Source organism: Podarcis raffonei, chromosome 13, assembly GCF_027172205.1.
Source record: "Podarcis raffonei isolate rPodRaf1 chromosome 13, rPodRaf1.pri, whole genome shotgun sequence".
Lineage (NCBI taxonomy): Eukaryota > Metazoa > Chordata > Lepidosauria > Squamata > Lacertidae > Podarcis > Podarcis raffonei.
The window spans coordinates 10,001,335-10,023,210 of NC_070614.1; the positions used below are offsets into that span (position 1 = coordinate 10,001,335).

The 21,876-nt window shown below is 45.9% G+C and overlaps 2 protein-coding genes across 5 annotated transcripts in view; one reads left to right on the forward strand and one right to left on the reverse strand.

Moving 5' to 3' along the window:
- EZH1 (enhancer of zeste 1 polycomb repressive complex 2 subunit) overlaps positions 1 to 21,876 on the reverse strand; it is a 258,699-nt gene that overhangs the window by 62,345 nt on the left and 174,478 nt on the right. The gene's annotated exons all lie outside the window — the stretch shown is intronic.
- On the forward strand, positions 4,732 to 14,579 carry RAMP2 (receptor activity modifying protein 2). Its single transcript, XM_053361955.1, has 4 exons — positions 4,732 to 5,230; positions 10,140 to 10,262; positions 11,924 to 12,020; positions 14,080 to 14,579. The coding sequence occupies exons 1-4, from the start codon at positions 5,182 to 5,184 to the stop codon at positions 14,330 to 14,332; spliced, it is 522 nt and encodes a 173-aa protein (XP_053217930.1). The 5' UTR covers positions 4,732 to 5,181; the 3' UTR covers positions 14,333 to 14,579.

Here is a 21,876-nt window from a genome sequence, read left to right on the forward strand (position 1 = left end):
TTCTAAAAGCCTGCCCTGTTTTTGTTCTGGTTGTCAGCCTTGCGTGCCTTCCAGTGTTGCCCAAAGAGGACGATGCCTCTGAGCATGTACAGAGCTAGTTTCCCCTCACCCTGAAGCAGTTATTTGTGACACCTATTGGGAGACGGGGCAACTTAGAGAATGTGCATTTCAGCCAGTCCACCACCATATCTCCAAAGCTCATTGCTCTCCGTTCCAAATAATCATAGAAATTGTAGTTTGCCTGTTTGTTTTGGATCACGCTTCATGCGTGTGGAGCCTATTCCACAAAACCTGGTGCAGCAATAAATTTACTAATCTTTAAAGCGCCACCAGTTTGCTGCTTCTGGTGATAACAGTGACCTATTCTAGGGTGGCGCTGAGAGCCAGGGCAAAGGCAAGAGTCGTGGGTATATGGCGCACACTCCGAGCAGTCACTTTCCCTTGGAGCAAGTGCTTTGTAGTTGTACACACCCTCGTGTCATAGCATTTAAGTAAATTGGCAGCTACAATCTGCACTGTTGTTAAACACAGGTTGGCATCTTTACAAAATAGTGTGCATTGGTGCGATCTACTCCCCCTCCCCTCAGTTAGCATTTCCCAAGCGCTGGTATAATAATAATAATAATAATAATAATAATAATAATAATAATAATAATGATGTTTGTTTGTTTATAGCTCACCCATCTGGCTGGGTTTCCCCAGCCACTCTGGGAGGCTCCCAAAATAATATTAAAAACAAGGTAAAACATCAAACATTAAAAACCTCCCTAAACAGGGCTGCCTTCAGATGTCTTCTAAAAGTCAGATAGTTGTTTATTTCCTTGACATCTGATGGGAGGGCATTCCACAGGGCGGGCGCCACCACCGAGAATGCCCTGTGCCTGATTCCCTGCAACCTCACATCTGCAGTGAGGGAACCACAAGAAGGCCCTCGGAGCTGGACCTCAGTGTCCGGGCAGAACGATGGGGGTGGAGACACCCCTTCAGGTATACTGGGCCGAGGCCCTTTAGGGCTTTAAAGGTCAGCACCAACACTTTGAATTGTGCTTGGAAACATACTGGGAGCCAATGTAGGTCTTTCAAGACCGGTGTTATATGGTCTTGGCAGCCACTCCCAGTCACCAGCCTGGCTGCCGCATTCTGGATTAGTTGTAGTTTCCTGGTCACCTTCAAAGGTAGCCCCACACAGAGCGCATTGCAGTAGTCCAAGCAAGAAATAGTCCAAGTGGTAGAAGTGATGTCTCTTCCCAGTGAGGTCCACTGGGCGCTTTTACCGGCATCTGTTATGCAATAGGCCATGGGTAGGCAAACTAAGGCCTAGGGGCCGGATCCAGCCCAATCACCTTCTAAATCCGGCCCACGGACGGTCCGGGAATCAGTGTGTTTTTACATGAGTAGAATTTGTGCTTTTATTTAAAATGCATCTCTGGATGGCAGATGAAAGTGATGGACTACATGGAGTTGGCAGAAATGACTGGCAGAATCCGAGACCAGGGAGAAGAGTCGGTGGAAGAAGATTGGAAGAAATTTAAAGACTATGTACAGAAACACTGTAAAATTAACGAATGTTAAAATGATGTTGGAATGGACCTAAGTGGACTTAGTAATAAGATCAGTAAGAGTACGAAAAAATGGTAGGACAATTAGTTAAGGTATAAAGTTGTAAATTTGATGAAAATCAACCTAAATGTTATAATGACAAAGGGGTAAGGATATGCTGAACTAATGTTATGACTGGGAATACAGGAGAGGGAGGCGCGAGGAGGTCAAAGAAATAAGCGAATGAGAATTTTGAAAAAATGAGAAAACTGAGTTGGTTCTTAATTTTTTTTTTCTTCTTTTATTTTTTCCCCTGTTGTTATGTGATTGAGTGTTTTTTCTTCTTTTTGATGTATGTTCTGTGGTTTTTCTGTTTTTGTATGCATTTTTTTCGGTTATGATTATTCTTTGCTTTATTTGTGAAAACTTTAATAAATATCTTTTTTAAAAAAATGCATCTCTGGGTTATTTGTGGGGCATAGGAATTCGTTCTGCCTCCCCAAAAAAATGTAGCCCGGCCCCCCACAAGGTCTGAGGGACAGTGAACTGGCCCCCTGCTGAAAAAGTTTGCTGACCCCTGCAATAGGCTAAAAAACTTACCTGTTCCTTCAGAGGGAGCTGCCCACTAACAGTGTCTCAGTCTTGTACAGTGTGCACGCGATCCATGTGCAATGAGATTGCAATTGTGGATGTAGGGCCAGTGATTTCTGCAACTGACATCGTTTCACGCTTGTAAAAATATCATGTCCGTTATGTCCAAATGTGGCATCCAGCGGGCTGCCCTAGCAAGGATGTGGTGAATAGTAAAAAGCTGAGAGTGTGCAAACCACGCTCTGTGCGCTTTCAGAACACAGGGAACCTCTGCGGACAACCTCTTCCCCTATGTGGTGATCCAGGAGGGACGAGAGCACAGAGTGCGTAAGTGCTTTGAGTCGCATAAGATCACACGGTGGCAGTGTTTGGTATCTGTCTGATGCTTGAGAGATGCCTAATTTTTAATCTTCTTCTTTGGCAATCACTCGTTGCTGAGTAAGATTGTCTTCCATAAACATGGTTTTAACAGCGAGTTCATAAGTGACTGTGGAGGCCAATTCTGGATCCACACGTCCTTCCACAGTGGGGACATTGGTTTCCTGGCAGGAGTTGATCACAGTGAGGGTTTGCCAAACGTGCCTTCCTCTTAGCTCGTTTCTCCCTTTTGCCCTGAGTTTAAAGCCTGTTATGTACTGAGTTGAATAGGATCCAAAAGGCAGCAATCTGATTGGTCCTAGAACAATAGGATTCGGAATGCAGCAATCTGATTGGTCCTCGAACAATAGGATTCAGAATGCAGCCGTCTGATTGGCCCTAGAACAATAGGGTCCAGAATGCAGCAGTCTGATCGGTCCACATGAGCCACCCAATCCAGCTCCAGGTGGAAGTGAATCCGCAACCTGATTGGCCAATCACATGGGGCCCATTGTGTAAATAATGTATATAAAGCAGACATTCTGGGGGAACTTTCATTCCTCCTCACCACTATGAGCTGAATAAAGAGCATGAAATCCAATTTCGACTCCAAGTATATTTCAAAGCCCATGACACCTTTGGCAAAGGCTGTTCTCCCACTGGGGTGCTCGCAGGCCATTGTTTCCCAGTTGTTGGTGTTTATACTACATTTTTTTAGATTTGCCTTGAGAGAGTCGTTAAACATCTTTGGTGACCACCAGCATTACGCTTTCCATTTTTAAGTTCGGAATAGAGTAGTTGCTTTGGAAGACAATAATCGGGCACCCACACAACATGACCAGTCCCACAAAGTTGTCATAAGGGCAATATTAGCACAAAGAAAGCAGAGACACAGCGTGAGCGGCAAAGGACTTCCTTAAATGCAGTCTGTATTTTTCTTTCCACAGCGGATGATCACTCCCTACACATCCGTGAGGTGTCCCTTAACCTTCCACCTCTGGGCTGAGTGAACAAAGAGAGGGAAATCAGTTGCCAAGAGAGGCCACTGCCACTCGCCATCTGCAGTTTGTTAAGGGTGGTACCACAGCACCCATAAAATAGTTCAGTCCCTATGATGAGTGTCACAAACACCTCCCTGAATGTAAGTTATGAATGTGAAGTCCATGAGCATTAACATCCACATCACACAGACTAGTTTCTCTATTGTGTACACGGAACACCATGAAAGCCACCAGGGCCCAAGCGTTGCTCTAACTGAGCATCGACCTCCCCCCGACCCTCTTTCTGACTTCCAAACATAATTACTTTACCACATGGTATTTAACACCTATAAAACTGGCCAAAATGTATACATCTATAAAATATCTCTTGGAGATGGCACTACGAGCCACGTGTGGCGGAACTGCCAAAAAATCAGGGATTTTTGGGAAACAATATATAATGAACTTTAAAAAATGTTTAGAAGTTCTTTCCCTAAGAAGCCTTGAGCCTTCCTGCTAGGCATAATGAGCACTGAAAATCCAGAAAGGGTAAGGAAAATTTTAATGCACGCAATAGCAGCAGCAAGGATTTTAATTGCAAAGGTATGGAAAGGAGATTCTACTCCCTCAAAATTAGACTGGCAGAATACAATGTTAGAATATGCAGAGCTAGCAAGATTGACAACAAGATTCCGAGACCACACAGATCAAACATTTAATAGAGTGTGGAATATTTACAGAGAATATTTAAAAGAACATTGTAAAAATCTCAATTCTTTGGCAGGCTTGGATTGATTTCTGCACGAAATAAGATAACTTTACAAAATTAACACAATCGAACAACCTAGGAGAGATAAAGTTTAGTGCGCAGTTGTTATGTAATTTAGAAATCGCAATGGGGGGATTGGAAGTTATGTTAGAATTCGTGACGTGTGAACTCAATCATTTCTCCTTTTTGTAACAAGTGTTGATATTGGACGGCCTTTTGTTGATTGTTGCGTATTGTTTTGCGTTTGTTTTGTTTTTAAAACCAATAAAGCATTTAATCAAATAATAATAATAATAAACTTGCAGTTTTCCTTTTCTGCAATCTTCCCTGTCGCTATACTTTGAAGCAACTTTGTGCATTGCGTTGGTTCCTGTCATCTTGCAAACCCTCGTCCAAGCGTGAGTCAGATGAGTTGCACAGATGTGCAGAGTTGCCCCCCGGGGCTGCTTGTCCCCTGTCTGATTTTGCACGCGGGAGACACACACACAGAGAGAGCCAGTGTCTCGCTTCCAGAGGCGTTCCCCTCTCTTCCCTCTGCCCTGGCTACCCATTTCAAGCTGCCTCTTTGATTTCACAACCCGGCAGACAGAAACGACTTGGAAATTGCCAATCCAAAGGCCGGCTGGGCCTTGTAAAAGTTGGAAGGGCTGCGGAGGAGAACGTTCCTCTGCTGCCAGGCAGGGTGACCCGAGGTGGCTGCCCCGAGGTTACAGGGTCCCGGTGCCTCCAAATGGGTGTGGGAGCAAGGGAGGAGAACTGAGCCTCACTGAAGCAAAGCCCCTGGGAGCCAGGCTTGCTCCTGGATCTCATTTTTCACATGTCGGCCGCACTCTCAACCACCAGCCCTGTCAGAGGAAAGGAGGCGCTTCCTGTTATTCCGATTCAAATCTCAAGCTGGTCAGGAGGAAGCAGGCAGCTGTGCTGAGAGTGGCAGGGTGTACCAAGATGGATGGCCGGTGTCTGCCCTTGCTGCTGCTTCTGGTGGTCTTTACAGGTGAGTAGCACTTCAGGGTGGCCGTCGGGTGGGAAGCAGAAAGCTTCTGCTCAGCAGCCGAGAGGGGCTTGGGTTCTCAGAGCTGTGGAGAACAGAGATAATCTCCATCCTCAACAGGTTGTCTGCCGTAGAGAGATGGGTATCCCTTCTGAGAGTCTCCGCAGGTCAGCTAGAGTTCTCAGAGTCTTTGTCTCAGATCCTGCTTTTTGTCTGAATTCGATTTCTTAGCTCTTGTCCTGGCTCTGAGGTAGCTTCTGGACTCTGCGTAGACACAGACTCACCCTTGTTTCTCAGGCATGATTTGTCCTGCTTTCATGCTGTCTTCCAGTGCTTTTTCTGGCCAGGTTCATCGCAGTCTCAGTAGGGCTAGTCAAAAGTAATATTATGTCCCAGAGATCTAGGCAGCGCTTTTTTTCTGGGGGAGACACAGGGGTACACATACCCCTAAACATTTTGTAAATCTAAGTTTGGCCTCATTGAGGGGCAGTATTTCAATATGAGTAGGAAAATGAGAGTACCCCTAAACATTTTTTTAAGAAAGAAAAATAGTACTGAATCTAGATACTGTCATTTCCTTCCCCTCTCACTCCAGTCTTGCTGGTATTTCTGACTCCCCAAATACTCAGCCCAGCCACACTTTGAGGTACAGGAGCCTTGGGAGAATTTGCCCTTCTCTGAGGCAGGAGGCAATTTCTTTCTGTGTTATTAAATATTTGGGCGACTTCCTCCGTTTTCCAAGTTGAGGCTTACAGCGACTTCTCTAGGGAAACAACACTCCTGTGGTGAACTGTTTTTGCAGGGCTATCTCACCTCTACGGATTTATTATTTATTACATTTATATCTTGCCTTTCCTCCATGAAGCTCAAGGCAATGTGCATGGTTGCCCTCTCTCCCTACATCTCAGCCTCATAACTAGGACTGGGGGGATATATTGATATATCGTCCCAAATCGGTTTCAAGTCCATATCATGATATTGGCTTCAAAATTTTTGACCATGATGTGTGTGTGTGTGTGTGTGTGTGTGTGTGTGTGTGTGTGTGTGTGTGCCATGCAAATGTCACAATGTGGGGAAAATCGCGAAGCCTGCCAATGAATCTACATAGCTCCACCCTTATTTCAGACATTGTAATATATCAGTACAGTGGTATCTCAGGTTAAGAACTTAATTCGTTCTGGAGGTCCGTTCTTAAACTGAAACCATTCTCAACCTGAGGTACCACTTTAGCTAATGGGGCCTCCCGTTGCCACCATGCCACTGCCGTGTGATTTCTGTTCTCATCCTGAAGCAAAGTTCTTAACCTGAGGTACTATTTCTGGGTTAGCGGAGTCTGTAACCCCTCAGGTTACAAATACTTTGGGTTAGAGACTCCACAAACCCGGAAGTAGTACCTCGGGTTAAGAACTTTACCTCAGGATGAGAACAAAAATCGTGTGGCAGCAGTGGGAGGCCCCCATTAGCTAAAATGTTACCTCAGGTTAAGAATGGTTTCAGGTTAAGAACGGACCTCCGGAACGAATTAAGTACTTAACCAGAGGTACCACTATATCACGAAGTTTAGCTGGTGATATATCGCAATGTTGAAAACCAGATTATCGCCCAGCCCAACTCATAACAACCCTGTGAGGTAGATTAGACTGAAACATTGTGAGCGGCCCAATGCCACCCAGTGCGTATTATGATTGAGTGGAGACCTGGATCTTCCCAGTCCTTAATCAACAGCTCTAACCACTGCACCATGCAGGCTTCCTTCAAGTGCCTTCATGAGGGCATTCCTGACGGGGGTTTCGCCTGCCTGCTGCAAGCCAGTTCAGCTTCAGGTGGGCACTGAACATTCCTAGAATTACAGTGCTGAAGGGGGCAGAGCCCTTCTGTTGCCAGGTATGGCCGCCCACCCGATTCCTCTCAGAGATCAACTCACATGATCCAAACTACAGCGTGCCACAAGCAAAGAGCAGGCGGAATACAGAAAGAGGTGAATTGCAGAAAAAGTGACTATCGAGCAAATCTGCCCGGAATGGCACAAGAAAGTGATTCCAGCTATACGTCACAAGGAAACGCAAATATGCTCACAGCTCAAACAGAACCTGGTCAAGAAAATGTCGTCCCAGGCTGCATACGTTCTATGCCTTTAAAGGGCATTCAAACCACAGTCTTTCCCTCAAAGAATTCTGGGCGCTGTAATCCCTGAGCTGCATTTCCCAGAAACCCCTGAACAGACTACAGGGCCCAGAATTCCTCAAGGGGCAAAAAAGGTGCTTTGAACGCACAATAAAGATATTGTGTGTACACAGCTACAGTCTCAAATGTGGCAGCTAGAAATTCGTTTATTTAAAAGCATTTATATTGTTGCATATCAGCCCAATAGGTGCAAGACCTCAGGGGTTCGAAGCACTTACCCAGGGCTCGGATTCCTTGGAATGAGGGACAGCGGAGACTGCAGTGTCTTTCTGATATATGGTTTATTTGCACATCTGTACAACCTGAGCCTATGATGGATAGGCTCACAGCATGAACACCCCAGAGGGTCTTGCTTCCCCCTTAGCCACAGCCTTGGATTCAAGCAGAAATCAGGCCTGGCTCTCACTCTCTGGCTTCTGCCAGAAGCCTGCTTCCATCCCTGATCTGGCCTTTATTCTTCTCACTACCAGCCGGGTGAAAGAGGGGGCCCACCCATTTGTCCTCTGGCACAGAGCAGCTTCCTTTCTTATACCAATGACTCAGGGACATTACCAAGAAGCTGGCCTGGCAACTTCAACAATGGAATCAAAAGTAATTATAGAATTGTAGAGTTGGAAGGGGCCACGAGGATCATCTATGTCAGGGGTGGCCAATTCCCAGAAATCACCATGAGACATTATCAAAAGCCTTTTTGGCATCAATTAAGACGAAGGCTGCCTGGGTTCATGTCTAGATATTCTATGGCATCTATCACCAATCTCATATTATCCCGCATCCTTCTCCCAGGAGGCTGCGATCTACCATCAGAATTAAAAACTGGCAGTGGGGGGGTTTTGGGGGGTTCAGCTCAGTTGTTGAACTTTTTTTAGGGAGGAGAAAAGCCCCTTTTGGGAGGGGGCAGCTCAAGGTTGTTGCGCTTTTTTTAGGGAGGGAAGAACCCCGTTTTGGGGGTGTTAAAGGCAAGGGACAAAGGGGTAAAGTCACTCACAAAAAGATTGCTGTGGATGAAAACAGCAGCACAGAGAAAGCTTTATCTTCCCTTTCAAAGATCAAACAACAATGGAGAGCAGGGCGAGGGGGCAGGGCAGGAGTCAGTTTTAGCAAAGCGAAGGAAAGGGATCCAGAGATCAGCTGCGATCTACCAAAACCTTGCGGGGATCTACCAGTAGATCGCGATCGACCTGTTGGACATCCCTGATCTATGTCCAACTGCCTGCAATGCAGGAATATTTTGCCCAACGTGGGGTTTGAACCAACAACTGTAAGAAGAGCCCCTCTTGTCCAGAGGTTGCATTATTATCAATTTATGATGGAGTGGAAGGTTCGCAGGCTATGAAGGACTTGCTCACAAATTTACTGACAGCTGCACGAATTATTATAGCCAGGAAGTGGAAGGGGCAAGCAGAATATAAAATGGAAGAATGGTATAAACAGCTGTGGGAGATAGCTATTAATGACAAATTAACACATGCCATTAAAGTAAGACGGGGAATATGCAGGAGAAATGATTTTGAGATGTTTGTAGAATCTGTACTGTTAAAATGGAAAGGGGTCAAACCATCGCAAGAGGTGTCAAAATTCTGGGAGTCCGGATAGTTACAATGGAATGGCCTTGGTGGTGGGGTGCGCATTTTTATTCTTATTTATTTATGATTATTACTTTGTAAAAAAATATATATATATAAATAAAGAGTCTCTCTTGCCGGATCCAGGAATTTTGAGGGACTCAGAAATATAGCCTAACACCCACCTCCTGCAAAAAAACCAAACTCACAACTATATATTGATATTTCAAAAATCTCAGAGCGGTAGACATGGCTCAGTGTAAACACAACTCATTTACAGAGTCACCACAGTTCACATTGATTTTTGTACACAATGCCCTGTCCCTGGCTGTAGCAGCTTCTTAAACTCCAGAGGAAGTAAGTGAAGGAGGAAACCTTCCTGTTCTAGCAGGCTACAAAGCATTGGCTAAGTACATGCTTATTGGGGGGGGGAGAGCTTCAGGAAAGGGACATTTAGAAGGCAGGAAGGAGTGCTTAACTCTTTCCCACCTTGCCAATGCTGTGCTCCAAATGTCTAGCCTGCTTGCTGGAATACCAGACATGTTTGTCCTGAACCCAATTCCGTTCCCTCAACGGTTCCAGAGCATAGCTGTCACCTTACAGATTTGAAAATAAGGGATCAGCAGCCAAAATAAGGGATTTTCAGAGCACAGGTATGTTCGACTTCTGAGCCCCTCCAAGCCAAAGGCAGAAAGCCCAGCCAGCAGCCAAACGAAGCCTCAAGCGGTGGTTCCCACAGCGCAGCAACCCGGCAAAGGGGATGCAGCAAGGAAAACCACCGTCACCTCTCCGCTGAGAAGTGCTGAGCAAAGGCGAGTCCCCAGGCAACGCGGCCGATTTGATTGGCACAAGGCATGCAAGCTCCACCCCCCCAGTCGTTGTTAGACTCCTTATTGGGTGAGCAACGCAGCCAAGCAACCAAGTTGGAGCCTCCCTCCTCCCTGGCCAGAAGGGAGGGAGGGAGAGGAGCTGCTTCCTTTGAAACCTGGGAAATTTAAGGGACATCATCAATAAGGGACAGCAGCGGGACACGGCGCTGGGATAAGGGACTTTCCCGCCAAATAAGGGACGGTTGACAGCTATGTTCCAGAGGGACTGTTCCAAAATATCCACTTGTCCCCACTCTTCTTGCATTCCTTCTGCTCTCTCTGTCTCACCTGCAGTGGCCATCAGGCTCGATGCTTATAATGGGACCACAGAAGCTCCTGGCAACGCCAGCATCTCTCTCGAAGGAAGACCAAACGCTACATTTCTGGGCCCCGAAATGAAGCTGAGCTTGGACGATGGTGAGATGATAGCAAAGCCCAGAAATTCTGATGCCTCTGAGTATGTACAGACCGCCTTTTCTTCCCTCTAGACACACCGTGACATGCCCTTTGTTATGAGGACGCTTTGGGTCAGAACATTGGCTCCTTGAGTCCTCTTGTCTGAGAAAGGCCTTTCCTGAGGTGCGTGACCATCACCAACCCTCCAGTTGGAGGGGCTTGTGGGAAACTGGGGCTTGTAGGAACTGGCATCCAACAACATCTGGAAGGCCACAGGTTCCCCACTTCTGGCCTAAGTTTGAAAATGAGCTCCTGAGGTCACCTCTGCTTTCAGCACCAATCCAAAAGTATCCCCAGTATACAAACCTGGCCGTTTACATCTCAAAACAGAAAACATTGTTTGGTGCACCAAAACAGGGCCAGCCCACACATGAGACAAGATGAGGCAACCGCCTCAGGCGGCAGGATTCACAGGGTCAGCACACCCCAATGTAGATCTTTATTCCCCCTTTGCTCCTAATGGCAGGGAGGGAGATGGCATTTTGCGTTCACCTCAGGCGCCTAAAAATGTCTTGAGCCGGCCCTGATCCACTCTTTCTCATGGCCCCTACATTCCCCAGGACTACTCCAACCTGAAGCAACTGTCCCAGGCTGCAGTAAAAAAATTGGAACCTCACCTTTTTTCCCAGTAGTTCCCATTGAACGAACCTGTGCATAGCAGCTAAATACTAGAGACTGAGGTCCTTTTGCCCCCCCATAAAATATTTGAGGGGGCTGGGCGACCCCAAGTCAGTGGGCATTACCATTCAAATGGTGTGTGCGTGGTGCATCTTGTGACTTATTATGCGGCGTGTGGCTTATCTGCCCCCCCCCAAATATTTTATTCAAGGTGGCAGCCCAGAACCTGCGATTCGCTTTGGGAAACCCTGCAGCCATAACTGTTTCCATACACCTGCCATTGCGAGCCACTTTGAGAAGAGACAAGTGAAAATGTTGACTCAGTGCTGTCCTGAATAATTGCTGTGCTGTTTGATTTGATGAGGACGCGGGTGGCGCTGTGGGTTAAACCACAGAGCCTAGGACTTGCCGATCAGAAGGTCAGCGGTTCGAATCCCTGCGACGGGGTGAGCTCCCGTTGCGCAGACCCTGCTCCTGCCAACCTAGCAGTTCGAAAGCACGTCAAAGTGCAAGTAGATAAATAGGTACCGCTCCGGCGGGAAGGTAAACGGTATTTCCGTGCGCTGCTCTGGTTCGCCAGAAGCGGCTTAGTCATGCTGGCCACATGACTCAGAAGCTGTACGCCGGCTCCCTCGGCCAATAAAGCGAGATGAGCGCTGCAACTCCAGAGCCAGTCACGACTGGACCTAATGGTCAGGGGTCCCTTTACCTTTACCTTTATTTGATTTGAAAGATAAACAAATGACTGCCTGTTTTTTTTGAGGTCAGATCTGAGATGGGGGCGTCCTCCTTGCCTGTGGCATGTACCTCAGAAGGCAGAATGTTGGTTATATTCTCACTCGTTGGCCCATGTGCAAATTTCTTCACAATTCCTCCTTTCCACCGTTGGATTTCAGTATCACACGACACAGCCAGACCCCTGCTTCCTCCACCGCTACCCTTACCATGCTGCGTCACACACACAAAGGGCATTACTCATTATGCTTTGCTTCGCCCCCCTCTAGTTTACAGTATCCTCGTGGCAGATTGCTGGAGAGACTTTGAGAAGCAGATGGCCAACATCACAGAGGAGCACTGGTGTGAGTGGATGGTCATTAGAAGGTAATGAAGAACGGAGCTTTTCCACTGGGTAAGGGGTGGTTGAGAATGGTAAACAAAAGTTGTGCCAGTTTCTTTCGGGGGTCAAATAAGGAATATGAAATTCTGGAGTTACGACGTTCAGATGTTGACTCTGCCACAATTCATAAAGAAATTTTGAGATGTATCGATAACAGTCTTAAGGCCAAAATCAAATGTTACATGCTGTTTATCTGAACAGCAATAATAATAATAATAATAATAATAATAATAATAATAATGCTATTTAGACTGTAGTCTAAACCACTGAGCCTCTTGGGCTTGCTGATCAGAAGGTTGGCGGTTCAAATCCCTGCAACCGGGTGAGCTCCCGTTGCTCTGCCCCAGCTCCTGCCAACCTAGCAGTTCGAAAGCATGCCAGTGCAAGTAGATAAATAGGTACCACTTTGGCGGGAAGGTAAACGGCTTTTCCGTGCGCTCTGGTTTCCGTCACGGTGTCCCGTTGCGCCAAAAGCGGTTTAGTCATGCTGGCCACATGACAGCTCTTCAGCAAAAGAACTCATTCAAACAGAGGGCAATAGATGACTGACCCCTGTAAAGTCAGACACATGACCACCCCAAATGCAGAATGTGGCTCAAAATCCTTCTGCAATGCGCAAGGTTTCTACAGCAGGGAAGCTGGTGTGAAATGTGGGCAGACATTTTACTATGAAGTTTTTAACAATTATTATTATTATTATTATTATTATTATTATTATTATTATTATTTCTACCCCACCCATCTGGCTGTATTTCCCCAGCCACTCTGAGTGGCTCCCAACAGAACACCAGTAACAGTAATAAAAAACCAACAACACCAAACATTAAAAACTTACTTAAACAGGGCTGCCTTCAGATATCTTCTAAAAGTTTGGTAGTTTGTTTTTCTCTTTGACATCTGGTGGGAAGGCGTTCCACAGGGCGGGCGCCACTACGGAGAAGGCCCTCTGCCCTGTAACTTGGCTTCTCGCAGTGAGGGAACCGCCAGAAGGCCCTCGGAGCTGGACCTCAGTGTCCGGGCAGAACGATGGAGGTGGAGACGCTCCTTCAGGTATACTTTTATTGAGATTTTCACGACAGAATAAGAGAAAAACAAACTAATCTACAAGAAATAATAGAAAGGGAACTAAATGAAGAAGAAAAGAGAAAGAAAACTACACCAGTCCTCTCTCGCTGCGGCATCTTAACTTTTATCCCATGCATAAACAGGTGAGCCCTCCTAGCTCTCACCTGGGACCGCTCTTCTCCTCACAGCCTCTTACCTGTGAGGTCTCCCCTTCCCTGCCTTTCACACAGGGTCCTTCCACCTGTGAAGGTAGACATTTTAATAGCCACTTAGAAAGGTTGTAAAGGTAAAGGGACCCCTGACCATTAGGTATACAACCCTGCTATACAACCTTTAGAAGACATCTGAAGGCAGCCTTTTATAGCAAAGGTTTTTTCAACATTTAATGTTTTATTATGTTTTTATATATGTTGGAAGGCACCCAGAGTGGTTGGGGCAGCACAGTCAGGTGGGAAGGGAATAAACAATAAAATGATGATGATGATGATGATGATGATGATGATGATGATGGAATAAAAAGGTAAAGGGACCCCTGACCATTAGGTCCAGTCGTGACCGACTCTGGGGTTGCGGTGCTCATCTCGCTTTACTGGCCGAGGGAGACGGCGTACAGCTTCCAGATCATGTGGCCAGCATGACTAAGCCGCTTCTGGCGAACCAGAGCAGCACAGGAAACGCCGCTTACCTTCCCGCCGGAGCGGTACCTATTTATCTACTTGCACTTTGACGTGCTTTCGAACTGCTAGGTTGGCAGGAGCAGGGACCGAGCAACGGGAGCTCACTCTGTCGCGGGGATTCGAACCACTGACCTTCTGATCGGCAAGTCCTAGGCTCTGTGGTTTAACCCACAGCACCACCCTTTAGAAAGGTTATAGTGCAAGGTTTCTTTCTGAGGGTTAAGAGCACAGCTTCCCCCAGTTTCTACTGTATCTAATGCTCCAAATCCTGAATTCCTCCCTCTGTTGATCAACTCCACAGGCCATACAATGAATTGCGGGGGTGCCTGGAAAGATGGGCAGAACGCCTGAAGTACGGTTACCCCAACACCTTGGCTCACAACTACATCACGTATGGCCACAGGATGTACTTCCTCAACTGCAGCGTGCGCAACGCCCTGCAGGACCCCCCGGATGACATTTTGCTGCCTCTGATCATCACCCCGATCTGCCTCATCCCTTTCTTGGTAACCCTGGTTGTTCTGAAGAGCAAGGATGGCGAAATGAAATTCTGAGTCCCCGGCCTTCGAGCAGCCGGGGTCCACGTGGTCCAGCGGCTTGCAACGCCATCACATCCTCCTCTCTTTCTTCCCATGGGATTGGGCCCTTCTACTCTGACACCACACCCTGGGATGAGCCACTGTGCCGGAGGCTGAATCTGAAGACTTTGAACGGGGAAAGTATTGGGGCATTTTACGAGTTGTTGCTAAAGGGAGGAGGCACAGAAAGGCAAACCCCTGAACCTTTTGTCATTGAAGCAAACGCCCAACTTAAGCAGCTCTTTTCTTCCCTTTTTTCTTTAGATCTTTATTGAAACTTAACATATATACATAATAACCAAAATCCCCAATGAGTCCCTCACATAAAATATAATATCTAAATTACAACAGCTGCATAATTATACACCACCCACCCACCCTCTTCTTCTTCGACTTCTTTATATTTCTTTCTACCTTTTCTCCTTGCATTCTATAATAAATTATTTTTGTTAAATTCTGATTTTTCCTCCTTCCTTTCTTTGTTTTGTTATTGCTTACATTTTTTATTCCAAGCCTATTAACACGCCATTTTTAGAACAATATTTTGACATATAATCTTCAGAATACCTCCACTCCATTCCTAACTTTTGATTTGATTGATATCTTATAATTGAAGTTAATTTTGCCCATTCTATATACTCACTTAATTTACAAATCCACTCTTCCTTTGTTGGTATGTCTTGAGATTTCCATTTAGTAGCAATCACTACCCTGGCAGCTGTTGTTGCATATAAAAAGATTTATTTTTTTTCATATGTGGTATATCTTTGCCCACCAACCCTAACAGATAAGCTTCGGGATTTTTAATGGGGCCTAACTGTCTTAGCTTCTGGGAATTGTAGTAGCTACTGCTGAAAATCTTCAGTGAGAATGTCCTAGGTGCTTGACAGAATTGGTTTCCAGGTGGTTTTCTCTGGTCATCTGCTGGGAATTCTTTAGCTGTGATTCTGCATTTCAGGGGGTTGGACTAGATGACCCTTGGGTTTCCCAACTCTACAATTCTGTGATAAATCACGACAGTTAAAAGATTATACAATAGATATGAGCAGACCAAGTTAGGCCTTCTCCTTTTACGTAGCAAAGCTCCATACAGCCTCCTCCCCTCTCTGCTGCTCTCGAAGTGCATGAAGTTTCTATTGACCCCATAAACCAATAAAGCTGTGTATTTACATACAAGATATGGGTTCAGGGTCCTTCTTATTCCTCCCTTATTTATTAGATCGACACCGTTGCAGCAGTCCTATGGCAGCCGCAAGGCTCTGTGCTCAGTGCGACCAAACCAGTCGCGCTCCCATAAATTTGCCTCTGCATGCCTAATGCCAAAATCACATATAGTCTTTTTTATGCTTTATTGATTTTAAAAACAAAACAAAACAGTCAACAAAAACAATCCAAAATCAATCCATATTACAAAAAAAGAAGATTTAGATTCATACATAACTAATTCCAACATGACTTCCAATCACCCCGTTGTGGTTAATAAATTCCATTTTCGACTGCGCACTTTCCTTTATCTCTCCTCAGTTATTTCAGTTGTACAGTGGTACCTCGGGTTACATACGCCTCAGGTTACATATGCTTCAGGTTACAGACTCCACTAACCCAGAAATAGTACCTCGGGTTAGGAACTTTGCTTCAGGATAAGAACAGAAATTGTGCTCCGGCAGTGCAGCAGCAACGGGAGGCCCCGTGGTGCTTCAGGTTAAGAACAGTTTCAGGTTAAGAACAGACCTCCAGAACGAATTAAATACTTAACCTGACATACCACTGTATTGGTTTTGTGAAATTCTCTTATTTCGTGCAGAAGTCAATCCACAAAACTGCATATCGTCAAAACACATTGGGTTCAATGGCAGGTGGGATGGCTGGTCTTTTAACCCCGCCCCCTTTTTATTTTATTTTATTTATTTTTTGTCAAGTGCGTACAACTGAATGAACACATTAAATATGTGTATGTTGTGGACTCTATTTATCATCTGTCTGTCTGTCTGTCTGTCTTTGTGTCCATCTGTCTATCTGTCTATTTATACACACACACAGAAAGTTGACAAAGTAAACCGGGAAGTTTTCTCCCTTCATCACCACTAATTATATTGCAAATGTTTGCACTCAGGGCCTCCATGTTCATATGCTCCTCTCAGTGTGTGCATAATAGGAGGGAGGAACGCACACACTGAAGCTGCCTTCTCTGGCTCCCTGCTCCCTTTGTCTTTCATTTTTCCTGCGGACGGGTGGTGTTTTCCTTCCTTCCTTCCTCACTGGGGCATGGAATCATATCGGCTTGTTTCACTGCCCGCCCCAACAGTATGGATGCCGAGGGAAATTGCACAATCAGCCGTGCGAGAAAAAGAAAACAAAACACCACCGTGGAGAGAGGAGAAGAGACGGGTCATGATTCATCTCCCTCCCAATAGCACCCTGAAAGTGCAAACAGAAACACCGTACATTTAAAGCATCCTTCCTGGGACCTGTAGCTTGTTAAAGGTGCTGGGAATTGTAGTTCTGTGAGGGCTTGTCACAGGAAACTCCCCCCGAATCATTCAGTTTGTACAAACTTCACACTCACTCACTCACTCACTCACACTCACGCACGACATACGCTACGCTTCTGTTATAAATTCATAGAAAATCAACCATACGTCGGATCTGCACCGTTCCACTTTTATTTTACTCCATGAAGGAAGGACTACAAAATGGGGAAGGTTTGATACAGGCCACCATAATCCCTTGAGCCTACCAGCACATCCACAGGAGCCCTGCCCAGTTGCTATGCCAGCCCTGATGGTCCTAGACAGAAGACCATCAAGGTCACAAAGAACTTGCATATGGGAGTGGATTCAGCACAGACTGGAACAAAGGACAATGATCAGCTCTTCCCTCTGGGGGCAGGAAACTGCAAACTCCCCTTTGTCACCTGGAAAGTACTCATGGGGAGGGGGAAAGGAGGAACCAGCCAGGTGACAAGATATTCGGGTTACCTCCACAACTCCTCCCTCAACCCCTCCTTTTTGTGATGTAGTTGTGATGTAGTCTTAGGGGTGTAGTTTGGGGGATTAGTAACTAATAAAAGTTGGGGTCTTCTTTTGTCCTGGGCTTCCATTTTGCTTCATCTTGTTGCGGGTGGGAGTCCTGTCGCGACAGTATCCCATAAAGGCCAAACCTACAGGCTGCTGTTTTGCTCCAAGTTATCCTGGTTGGTGTCTTTGTTATTGTCCAAGGGAGCCCTCGGATTTCTCCGTTAACAGGCTAAACTACAGACCTCACAATTATTTTCCCCCTCTCTTTTTTTGGCAGGGGAGAGGGGGAGATGTATGATGTGCACTGAGCCTTGGAGGGAATTGAGTAAGCGCTGACCGAATGTGACAATGAAAGGTGGGGCACCAAAGGAACTGAAAGGAGGGGAGACATTTCTCTAAAATTACACGCTGTCATGTGGTGGGGATGACTGTCCTTTTTTAGGAGCGTCGTGGGAGCTTTGCACTAGGCGACTGTGAAAGTTGGAAGAGACACACCAACTGTCGGGAAAGGGGAATCTCCTCAGCCACGAAATATCGTGCTCATACAAGTCGACAAGCCTGCATCAGTTTGAGGAAATAAATATCAATTTCCTACCATATGGGTGCAGAATCCTTCTCAGCCTGAAGTTCACATTCTATTCTGGGTAGTGTTTTGAGGGCCACAGCCCAGTGGGGAGCAGGGCCGGGAACAAAAGTGGGTGGAGTAATAATTTTTTAATTTGTAATAATAATGTAATAATAATTATTTAATATTTATAACCCCCCCCAATCTGGCTGGGTTTCCCCAACCACTCTGAGCCATAATGTAATAAAAAAGCAATAAAACATCAAACATTAAAAACTTCCCTAAATTTATCTTTATACAGTAGACTTCTTTCTTTCTTTCTTTCTTTCTTTCTTTCTTTCTTTCTTTCTTTCAACGTTTATTTAGTTTCCCAAAATTTACATACTTTACCATCAACATTACGTTTAATTTATCCATTGACGTCCCATTCCACCCCCACTGTTCTATGTTTATCTTTTAATGCTGAATATTTTAACTTACAACACTCCATGTATACATCATGAGCTATTAGCCTGAATGTCTTTCTACTGTTCCTCACATCTCAAATCCTGCCCATGTTTTCATGGAATTATAATAGTTCTTTAGATATCTACAAAAGGTTTCCAATCCTCAAATAATGTTTTGTCATTTTGATGCCTAAATTTTGCTGTTAGCTTTGCCTGTTCAGCATACTCCATCATTTTCATAAGCCATTCTTCCTTTGTGGGAACCTAATCCTGTTTCTAGTTTTGAGCATACAATATTGTTGCTGCTGTCATTGCACCCATAAATAAATTAACCAACTTTTTTCTGTATATCTGTTTCCTCAGAGAAAAGCTTCAGGTTCCTTGAGGAACATCATCTTAAACAAATTCTTTATCTCATTATAAATCATTTCCCAATGGCCCTTGACTTTTTTGCAAGCCCACCACATAGGAAAAAATGTTCTTTCTGTCCTTCTACATTTGCAGCACACACTCAAACAGTAGGCTTGTTTCTATACACCCTCTCAGCCACCCCCTCTCTGTCCTCCATCACAGCAACTAAAAGGCATCATCAGAGCTCAAGGGTATATTCCAGCAAGGCAAAAACACAAAAAGAGGGTGTATAGCAGGCTCAGTGAGGGCTGAGGAAAGGATATGTGGCTTGGGAACAGTTCCAAGGTGTCATGGGCTGGTTGGACACAGAGGAATGGTCGAAGGAATCTGCTGGGGAACCACCAAAGGAAGAGTCCTCAGAGCCTGGGGATTCGTGGTGGGATGACGATGAGTGGTCAGAGGGAGAAGGGAAGAAGAGGTATTGGAAGAGGTAACAGGGCTTAGTGAGCTGGGAGAGTCAGTGACAGAAGGAAGTCCAGAATTGGAGGCAGAAGTTGAAGCAGGGGAAGAGGGAGGCAGAGATGAGTCCAGCTGGTGAAGAGGTACGGGTGTTTCCCCCTTCTACTGCGACAAGCACTTGTCTCCCGGAACCAGAAGAGAGCTGAAATGGGAGTAGCTGCGGCAGGCGCAGTCTCCGATTGCTTGTAAAAGGTCCTGGAGAGGAGGGGACTTACGTGAGCAGTGGGGAGGTGGGGACTTTCAGTCTCCACAACTCCTTCATGGGGGCAAGACCTGCCGGAGAAGAGTTGTGGTGCTCCTTAGGCCTGACACTCCTGTGTAGATCCTGTTTTGGCTAATACAGTGGTACCTCTGGATGCGAACGGGATCCGTTCCGGAGCCCCGTTTGCATCCTGAAGCAAACGCAACCCGCGTCTGCGCGTGCCACAATTTGCCACTTCCGCGCATGGGCGTGATGTCATTTTGAGCGTCTGCGCATGTGCGAGCTGCGAAACCCGGAAGTAACGCGTTCCATTACTTCCGGGTCGCCGCAGAGCGCAACCGGAAAACGCTCAACCCAAAGCTACTTCAACCCGAAGTATGACTGTACAGTCATACCTCAGAAGTCGAATGGAATCCGTTCCAGAAATCCGTTTGACTTCCAAAACATTCAGAAACCAAAGCGCAGCCAATCGGAAGCCGCAGAAGCCCTGTCAGACGTTCGACTTCCAAAAGTACGTTCGAAAACCAGAACACTCACTTCCGGTTTTCGATCGTTCGGGAGCCGGAACATTTGACTCCCAAAGCGTTTGGGAGCCAAGGTACGACTGTAGCGAGTTAACTCCAACTTTGAACTGCTGGCTGTCTCTTTGACACAAGGACTGTCACTCTGTCGCTCTAGCAGATGATGCTGTTGCTCCTGATCTGAATTTTTTTTTTAATGATCTGCAGTCCTCACTCCGCAGTTCCTGCTCCACTACAGCACTTCTGAGTCACAACAGTGTGTTTATTACATGGGCAGAAAGATACTAGAAAGCGCCCTTGATCTAATACTTTTCCTGCCTCTATGGGTAACAAACAGCATGGAAATATGTGGAATTGGTGAAAGCCACAGCACCCTCTGGTGCCCCCAAAATACATTTATAGGTTGTTTTTCCCTGCTCAATCTGGTTCAGAGTTCTCAAAGGTTGTGGTTTTGTCGTCAAGACTTTCAAACAGGGCAGCCCACAGCTACCTGCTTTCCGTAGGGGTCTCCTGTGTCATTCTCATAGCGCTGATGGTCCTGCTTTTCACAGGCTCAAAAGTGATAGAGAAGGTGGGGTGATGGTTTACTGGTCACGTAATCACAGCACCTTACATCAAGCCAGAGCACCCTTTGCATTTGTTTGCAAATAAGTATGTGAGGTTGGAGTATTATTCTTCCACTTAAATGGTCCTGCAATCAAGCAAGATGCATTGTTACTAGAAAAGTGGATTTTGGAGCCAGTTCCACGACAAAGTGGCGATCGATTTATTGAAGAGAAGACCCTTCTTTTGGCTTTTGGCTTTTGTGTTCTTTTCTCAGTTAAGTGCTTGGCTGAGAGTATCACATGGAGCTGTCCTTCCTAATATACTCTACAGAGTAAGTGCGGCATGTGTGGATCTTCAGTGGACATTTTCCCAGACCCCAACTGAGCATTTTTCCTCTGTTCCCAATGTTTCTCACAACGTGGCCTTGAAAGTCAGTGTCCAGTCTTTGCCTAGGCAATCTAACTATCCAGTCCTGACCTGAACAATAGGATTCGGATGCAGAAGTCTGATTGGTCCTAGAACAATAGGATTCGGATGCAGCAGTCTGACTGGTCCTAGAACAATAGGATTCAGATGCAGTAGTCTGACTGGTTCTAAAACAATAGGATTCAGAATTCAGCAGTCTGATTGGTCCTAGAAAAATAGGATCCAGAATGCAGCAGTCTGATTGGTCCTAGAACAATAGGATTCAGATGCAGCAGTCTGATTGGTCCTAGAACAATAGGATTCAGATGCAGCAATCTGATTGGTCCTAGAACAATAGGATTCAGTCTGATTGGTCCTAGAACAATAGGATTCAGATGCAGCAGTCTGATTGGTCCTAGAACAATAGGATCCAGAATGCAGCAGTCTGATTGGTCCTAGAACAATAGGATTCAGATGCAGCAGTCTGATTGGTCCTAGAACAATAGGATTCAGATGCAGCAGTCTGATTGGTCCTAGAACAATAGGATTCAGATGCAGCAGTCTGATTGGTCCTAGAACAATAGGATCCAGAATGCAGCAGTCTGATTGGTCCACAGGAGCCACCCAATCCAGCTCCAGGTGGAAGGGAATCCGCAACCTGATTGGCCTACAGGAGAATCCTGGAATTAGCCAATCACGTGGGGCCCATTGTGTAAATAATGTATATAAAGCAGACATTCTGGGAGAACTTCCATTCCTCCTCACCACTATGAGCTGAGTAAAGAGCATGAAATCCACTCTCGACTCCGAGTATATTTCAAGGACTGTGATTCCATCAAGGCAGAGCAATGCACTGTGCCCACTTCACAGCGTGCTTGTGGCAGAATAATGAGGACTGAAGGAAGTATGTGTGAGAGAGAGAGAGATTAGCCTCTCCTGTTGGTTACC

What these genes read in the sequence shown, in the direction of transcription:
- RAMP2 (XM_053361955.1), top strand. Translation starts at nt 5,182, where the DNA reads ATGGATGGCCGGTGTCTGCCCTTGCTGCTGCTTCTGGTGGTCTTTACA. An exon ending in GCTTCTGGTGGTCTTTACAG is followed by an intron (nt 5,231 to 10,139) that starts GTGAGTAGCACT and finishes TCTCACCTGCAG; the next exon opens with TGGCCATCAGGCTCGATGCT. An exon ending in GAGTGGATGGTCATTAGAAG is followed by an intron (nt 12,021 to 14,079) that starts GTAATGAAGAAC and finishes TCAACTCCACAG; the next exon opens with GCCATACAATGAATTGCGGG.